Consider the following 7,714-nt stretch of genomic DNA (forward strand, 5'->3'; position numbering starts at 1 on the left):
ATCACTATTACAGATTTAGACAGATATGTGAACAATAATTCAGAGAACTAGTTATTTTGTGTATGTGGAAAATGTTTCACATCTTTGAGTTCATACCATAAAAAATGAGAGCAATAACAAAAGTGTTGCGTTTATATTTTTTGGTCAGTGTAAATGCCATATGCCTGATTTCATGGAGTATGTATGTTAATCCAGTTGCACTGCTCACATTGATCTTCAGGGAACTTTCAGCTTAAGTACTGTTCTCAATAATAATAAAAAAATGAGCAAAGCCTTTTGTCACATCAGTTTATTGTAAGGAGCTTCACTGTGCTTCATATTCAGACACCAGTTTAGAATTTTTTCACCAGTTTAGTACAATTTCATCAGGGGTGGAGCTATAAGAAGCCAAGTAGTATTCCCAATTGTCTTGTAAGTGCATGCATTTATGTTCCAAGTTTAGTTTCAATGTTCCATTATAAATATGGCATAAATGGGAACTGTGTGGCATTTATGGTTCTATTGGAATCAGCTTTTGCTACAGAATCTGACGATTTTTTTCATGGCCCTTGTAATTATAATCCCAATTCCCTTCGTTGGCTCGGTGTATAAGCACAGTTAAAGCTCGCTGCGCTCTTCGTTCCCTTTATGCTGGCGAATCTTCTCTGGTAGGACCTCTGTGGCAAAAAGAAAGCGCTCTTTCTTCAGAGACTGATCAACCGTCTGCTTATTCAAAGCAATGATCAGGTACTCCTCATCTGCTCCATACTTCGGCCAGTGGGCAAGATTTTTGGCATTAGGAGACCTAAATATATAAAATAAATGAGATCCTTTGTGCACAATATAACTTTTATTTCTTTAATAAACACCAATTCTTACCCTGTACGTGCAAAGTTGCCCCAGTAGTTCATCATGAGTTTGCTCAGCTCTTCTTCCTCTGAGGTGCATTTTGCTGAAATGACAAAAAAAACTACTCAGGTACTATACTTAAAAAAGAAAAAAAATAATCAAAGGAAGGTTGTTAGACTTACAAAGATTTTAAAGTAGAGTTTATTTTAAGATGATAAAAACCAAGACCTTAAAGGGAAGTTTCTCTCCAATGAAGCTTTAGATCTTTTCGGAAGGCCTTTTACAAGATTTTAGATCAATTCGGAAAACAGTTGCCTCTTTTATTCATGTTGGTATATGTCTAGTTAAATGTTCATTTTTATTGAGAATTGTTCTTCTTTTTTTTAGGGAGTTACAACATTGGTAAATATTCTGCATGTACATCACACCAACCATTTATCTTGACATCAGTGGTTGTGAAGCAAAATCCCAGGACTGTGAAGAGCTCGTCTCCATGGTCACACTTGACAAAGCTAGGCCTGGTCTTCTGCAGGAAGGAGGGAGGGTACTGGTACTCGTACAGATACACAGGCACGCCCGAATCTGTCAACAGTAAAAAATATTCAGTTTTCTGTACATGTGAGATCCATCCATCTCCATCCATCTTCCTCCGCTTATCCGGGACCGAGTCGCGGGGGCAGCAGTCTAAGCAGAGATGCCCAGACTTCCCTCGCCCCAGCCACTTCCTCCAGCTCCTCTGGGGGGACCCCGAGGCGTTCCCAGGCCAGCCGAGAGACGTAATCTCTCCAGCGTGTCCTGGGTCTTCCCCGGGGCCGCCGCCCAGTGGGACATGTTAGATTATTATAAGGAGAAACATACCTCTGTGTGCGTTTGCAGATTTAATGGCAGGAATGGTGAAAAACAAATCTCCAAGCATTTCTGTGAATCCATCTCGGTTTCTGACTCGATCTTCTCCACTTCCAGTATACTCATTCACTATCAAATCTCTGATATAGGCATCTTTAGGCTTTAGAGAAAAAGACATGTCTGTTTAGAAGTCTTAAAGCACTAATGAAGTATCAAGCAGCAAGAGCCTTACGTCAGAGTAGAACATGGATACGATGTTCACGATCTGCTCTCTGTCCATGCCTTCTGTCCAATTTTGAGGAGCATAGATCTAAGTAAAAATGGACAAATTGCAAGTTATGTTCTAATTAAATTTCATAAGGAATACTTACAAAATCTGTAGCACTCACACTGGAAAGCAACCACCCTGCTTCATGATTGTTTACACCGGTCATGAACGGCACATTGAGGACTTCACCTTTCTGGTACAGCTCTTGCACAGTTTTTCTCAGGAAGTGTCCGTCAACATTGACGGGAAGTCTTAAATTTAGATTCTAGAATACATTAAGAGAGTTAATTGCATTAAATGACAAACACTGGTCAAATAGATCAAAATTAAAACTAATAATAGGTCAGCATTTTTTAGAGAATCTCACGCTTGTAAATGAAATCAGAGTATCAAGGTCCACCCGTTTCATGCAATCAGCGATCATCTTTGTACTTTCAAGGCTGCAGCCTGATGCATTTGCTACCATCTGAGGACAAATGTGTGGTGCAAGTATTTTAATTTTTTAAAATACTCAGAAAAATAAAAGAAAGCAAACCTGCATAGCTGGTAAAGGTTGATCAACCACAAGGATGTCCATTGCAGCAGTTCCACTCTGAGCAATCCCTCGATGAATCAGACCTTTAGCCAATGGAGAGACAAGCTGTGGATAAAAGAAAAAGATTTTGAGGTTAGAAGACATTTCTGCAACAACAACAAAAAATCATGAAGTGTCCCCACTTACCAGAAGAGATACACTCACTCCACCAGCTGACTCCCCAAAAACAGTGACTGAGTTTGGGTCTCCTCCAAAACTGCTGATGTGCTCCTTGACCCACCTCAGAGCCATAATCTGATCCAGCAGACCAAAGTTCCCAGGCAAATGCTCATCTCCAGTGCTGCACAAAAGAAGTCAGAATTATTTCTAAAACAGGCTAATAAGGAACTGGGCTAAAGCATACAAGCATTTCTACCTTAGAAACCCCAAAACACCTAGTCGGTACTGGATCAGAACCACAATCACATCCTGATAGACAGCCAAGGCAGAACCATCATACATTGAAGCAGAACCCATACTGAGGCCTCCGCCGTGGATCCACACCATGACCTGGAAAATGTTTTTTAAAAATGTACAGACGTTGAAGTTACCTCAAACCCGTTCTTGATCTTTTTAAAAGCTGCATGTCAATATTTGAACACCGAGCGGAGGCTGCTTACTGGGAGCTTGGCATTTTGAGCTCGGTTTGCAGGAGCATAAATGTTGAGGTACAGACAGTCTTCTGAAATATCGGGGATTTCTACCATCAGGTCACCAAGTTTCTTCAGGAGGTCCACGACAATGTCTTTGCTTTGAATGCACCTGCAAACCAGAACAAATCTGAGTATTACTCATTAAAAAGGGAACTTTTCTTCATCAACTTTCCAAAATATTCCTAGCAAATCAACAAGGTTGAAACTAAAACAAGCTAAATCTGAATAAAGGTTTCTGTTTTAAAGATTAAGATGGTCTACTTTACCTGATCAAATTCATTTGTACCAACACTTTCAGTGGCTAAGTTTTTCTTTTATTGTTTAAAATTTAAGGAAACAAACACCAGAATCTTTTTTATTAGATTTTTCTTCAGAGAATCAGTTTCCATTTACATGAAGGGTTGCTTGGTTGCATCTCTCATGCGGTTCCATCCCTCTACAGGTTGTGGTGCGGCCATTCTTAGGGAGGGGCCAACAGGGGGCTTGGCAAACGGGACACCGAGGAAGGCATGGGCCCCGGACTCCTTCCCCTTTACGCTCACATACTTCCCTCTGAGACTGCCAAGCTTTGTGTGGACTTCAGGAGGTGTCAGGATATCAAGACACACATCAGAAGTATCTCAAGTTAATACCTGATTTTAATTGAAAGAAACAAGTAGAAGAGTAATAATAAAAGGATTTTTGTATGAAGATTTAAAACGGATAAAAAAAAGTTCTATGAAAAGTACATGTCTAGAACAATTCGCAATTAACATTTGTATATGTTAGGTGTGTAACGATTAATCCACTACGATCCCACCATGCATGGTTATCTGGAGAACTTGACCTGCACGTTTCAGTACCAGGTATTTTTCTCTGAGTCTCACTGGTTGAAGTTTAGTTGAGTTTTGGGTAAAGATGTCGTGGATCCATTTTAGGTCAGTGCATTGAATCTTTCAAAACGACCCAAAATCGACTATGAATTGTATCGATAATCACAAATCATGATATTGATCGAATCATCATTAAAATGAATCGTTACACCCTGATGATGATGTGGAATAATGACTAGTCATATAATCATAAACGGTAACAGTCACCCTTGGCCTTAATTACAATTTAGGTAAAAGGTAACCAGTGTTAATGCCCTGAATTGGATTAGGTTACACCAAAGTAACCTATTTCTGTTTCACAGACACAGACAAGGCTTTAGAAAAGTTTTGCTTTGTCCAGTTTGTTCTTGAACGTAACACATTTAGAAAAGCAACAGCAAAAACAAAACACAAGAAGACGAAAGGAGTTTCCTTTGACTAAGTTCAGAGCCCATACTGAACTAATGAATGAATAAATGAATGTATGGATACAAACCATGTCGATCTGCAGCCACACTGAGGACTGAAAGCAGCAGAAAGAGTTCGATGTGTCCTGCACGGAGCGCCATGGTCTTCGCTTCAGAGAGAACTGTGGAGAGACTGCAGGGAAGGAGAGCAAAGTGCAACAAAAATGGCTCCACCTTCAACAGAGCTTCACAGAGGTCTGTATGATGCAAAACAAAACGTTACAATAACTATTTATCTACAGGATATGAGGTCATTTTTTCTTGTCTATCCTCTCCTATTGGCTGTGGAGTCGCAGCCCCCTTGTGAATGCATGCAGTGTTAAGGTTTGCGTAAAATACCATGCAAGTTAAAAAAACACAAAGAGAAGCAGGAGGAAAGGCTCACATGCACATCTGGATGTAAGAAATGTTCTGACTTAAATTAGTGATGGAGTATAAAGGACTTAACAGACTGACAGTGTGCGCATTAACAACATTATATTTCTGGACGCACAGCTAAATAAAAAGGTTCCATTTTGATATCCAAGTAACAAAGACAAAATACTACTACTACAAATAATAATAATAATATAATAATACTAATAATACAAATAAATAAATAAAGGTACTGTATAGTTCCTAGTACAAGCTGCTGTACTTTGTTAGTTATTTTTAACTGACTTTTTGGGACTGTCAAAGCGTTCTACATTTACAAATTTAAGTAAAAAATAAATGTCCTCTTTGTGGGATAAATAAATAAAGTCTGTCTGTCTGTCTGTCTGTCTGTCTGTGTATGTGTCTGTCTGACTGATGTGCATGCATAGACTATTTTTATTGAACTTAGAATATGAATCAAAATTGGTTTATTTTAGTCAGTCAAAACAAAATACTAAAGAAAACAAAAACAGAGAGATAATTAGCAAATCTATCAAACTTTGGAGGATTAATAATGACGTGATTGGAAAATAAAAAAATGTGTCAATATACATATTGACACAATGCACACGCGCCCACACACATGTATATATATATATATACATTTGTGTGTTGCAGATGTTGACACAATAGCCACATGCACATGCAAATTATGCCATTAGAATTACTTCTAATACTAAATAGACACATTTGTACTTATACATGCAATACATAACACTCTGAATCCATTAAATGTAAAAGTCCTGTCATTAAATTATTATTTATTTACCAACAATAATGTGACAGTGAAATGAAAACTCTGAAAAGGTGCAGCTTTCTCATGAAAAAAGTCAGACCTTTAGGTTTTGGTGAAGCCACTGATTCACTGGGTGCAGCCTTTTTCTCAAGGAGAGTCTCTCAAACCAAAGTAGGCGTGACTTTTCTCCTCTGTTTGGCCTGAATTGATTTTGCCTGAGGTGCAGGTGCTGTAAATCTCTTGAGTGATGATTGCTTGGGTGGTGGTGCTGGAGCTGCAAGAGCTTCCACCTGTCTGGACTTCTGCCCTGTCAGTTGGGCATTCCAACCAGGATTCTTTGTTGTAGGGTGCAATTTCTTTTAAAAAACTTTGTGTTTCGAAACTATGCTTTCCTTTCACGTAGAGCCAGCATGTGCTTCCCTCCTTTCATTGCTTGTGTGGGTTAGGTGCACATGAGTGGGGGGCTCATTGGTTTCACCCCTCCACATCTGCTTAAGCATGAACTCTATGTTATTTGTTGTTATCAGGTTTTATTCTTGCTCTCTGTTATATTTATATAATTTAGGAAAACTAACTTTAATAGTTGAAACTGCATCTGTCCCTTGTGTGAGTCTGCATAAAAAATTTTAGAGTGCCTGACCTCTATCCTACATTGCCACATTAAAACTTTTCACTTCCCTCTTGCATTCCCAAGCCACGTGGATTTAAGGTGCCGTCGGAGGATTACGTCAAGTTAGAGTGTAAGCCCTATATTATGTCATAGATAAAAAAGGACAGTGGGGAGTGTAGTTGATAGATGGGCTAAAACACATTGGCTGTTTCTCCAAAGCATTGTTATAAAATATGTCAACTCATAAGACACACCTTACATTTGATGTTTTTATTGTGTTAATGTGTTTAATTATTTGGGAGGACCAATATGGTTAAATCTGCTACTAAATACACGTTTTGTTTGCCAGAATCAGGTTAAAGTTCCTGGGCACAATGTCTCAGTATAAGACAACATACACACAGCAACCACACATGGACTCAGTGACTACATAAATATAGGGAAACAAAAAATTACCTCCTGGAAATGAGAACTATACAAAAAATGTGAATGTGGTATTGTTAACTTTTCCTGCCTTATCTGAGTTATTGTGTAGAAAACATATAAAACTAATATAAAGCCGTTAATGTTTATTTCAGAAACAAATTATTCAAATAATAAATGAAGATGGGTGCATAGAAAGTACACATTTATTTATTACAAATTAATTAATTACAATTACTGGACTACAGAAACCCTTGTTACTTTTTTGGGTCTTGTAGGCTCAGACATTTTGAAAAAGAAACGATAGATTAAAAAAAAACGTGTAACGAGCCAGCCAGGACTCGAACTTAGAATCTTCTGATCCGTAGTCAGACTCAAAAAAAAGTGTAACGAGTTAGACATGAGTCGAAACTAGAATCTTCTGATCCATAGTCAAAATAAAAAATAAAATAAAACGAACTTGTAATCTTTTGTTTCGTGGTCAGACTAAAAAGAAATTCTAACGAGCTAGCCACGAGTAGAACCTAGAATCTTCTGATCCGTAGTCAAAATATTGTTTTTTTTTAAAGTGTAACGAGCTAGCCACGAGTCGAACATAGAAGCTTCTGATCCGTAGTCAAAATAAGAAATAAAAAAAGTGTAACGAGCTAGCCAGGAGTCGAACGTAGAATCTTCTGATCCATAGTCAAAATAAAAATAAATAAAACGAACTTGTAATCTTTTGATCCGTGGTCAGACTAAAAAAAAGTGTAACGAGCTAGCCAGGAGTCGAACCTAGAATCTTCTGATCCGTAGTCAGACGCGTTATCCATTGCGCCACTAGCCCGCCGAGGACCACACCGCCGACAGATTCTTCTTCAAATACTACCTTCCAATTACTGCTAGGATTCGACGCTTATGTGGTGGCCATCCAATCAAAACACTCCCTGCTACCAGGACCAACAAGAATTGCACATCCCCACCAATGAGCTCTTGAGCTTACATCTGTAAAGACCATTACCGATCGTCAAGTTCTCGTGTTCGAATCCCAAGCGCTTCTTAGAA

General features: G+C 38.6%; 1 protein-coding gene and 1 non-coding gene across 4 annotated transcripts; both read right to left on the minus strand.

Moving 5' to 3' along the window:
- Positions 1–272: 272 nt before the first annotated feature.
- LOC105353536 (pyrethroid hydrolase Ces2e) lies at positions 273–4,681 on the minus strand. 3 transcript variants are annotated; one of them, XM_020704140.1, is made up of 13 exons: positions 4,517–4,681; positions 3,563–3,746; positions 3,137–3,278; positions 2,893–3,026; positions 2,664–2,817; positions 2,478–2,582; positions 2,310–2,408; positions 2,064–2,207; positions 1,907–1,984; positions 1,687–1,834; positions 1,261–1,410; positions 859–931; positions 273–784 (listed from the first exon to the last, which is right to left on the minus strand). In XM_020704140.1, exons 1-13 carry the CDS (start codon positions 4,587–4,589, stop codon positions 598–600), a joined length of 1,671 nt encoding a protein of 556 aa, XP_020559799.1. In that variant the 5' UTR covers positions 4,590–4,681; the 3' UTR covers positions 273–597. The 3 variants fall into 3 exon arrangements, with proteins under 3 accessions (XP_020559799.1, XP_011474592.1, XP_020559800.1); XM_011476290.3 differs by having other exon boundaries at positions 3,563–3,755; positions 4,517–4,642; XM_020704141.2 differs by lacking the exon at positions 2,310–2,408 and having other exon boundaries at positions 3,563–3,755; positions 4,517–4,644.
- Positions 4,682–7,423: 2,742 nt separating this feature from the next.
- Positions 7,424–7,496, minus strand: trnar-acg. Its single transcript has one exon. It is a non-coding gene; the product is annotated as a tRNA-Arg (tRNA).
- Between the last annotated feature and the right edge of the window lie 218 nt (positions 7,497–7,714).

Source organism: Oryzias latipes, chromosome 6, assembly GCF_002234675.1.
Source record: "Oryzias latipes chromosome 6, ASM223467v1".
In the NCBI taxonomy this organism is placed as follows: domain Eukaryota; kingdom Metazoa; phylum Chordata; class Actinopteri; order Beloniformes; family Adrianichthyidae; genus Oryzias; species Oryzias latipes.

What these genes read in the sequence shown, in the direction of transcription:
- LOC105353536 (XM_011476290.3), bottom strand. Translation starts at nt 4,589, where the DNA reads ATGGCGCTCCGTGCAGGACACATCGAACTCTTTCTGCTGCTTTCAGTC. An exon ending in CTCAAAATGCCAAGCTCCCA is followed by an intron (nt 3,027 to 3,136) that starts GTAAGCAGCCTC and finishes AACATTTTCCAG; the next exon opens with GTCATGGTGTGGATCCACGG. An exon ending in ATCTGCAAACGCACACAGAG is followed by an intron (nt 1,411 to 1,686) that starts GTATGTTTCTCC and finishes TACTGTTGACAG; the next exon opens with ATTCGGGCGTGCCTGTGTAT.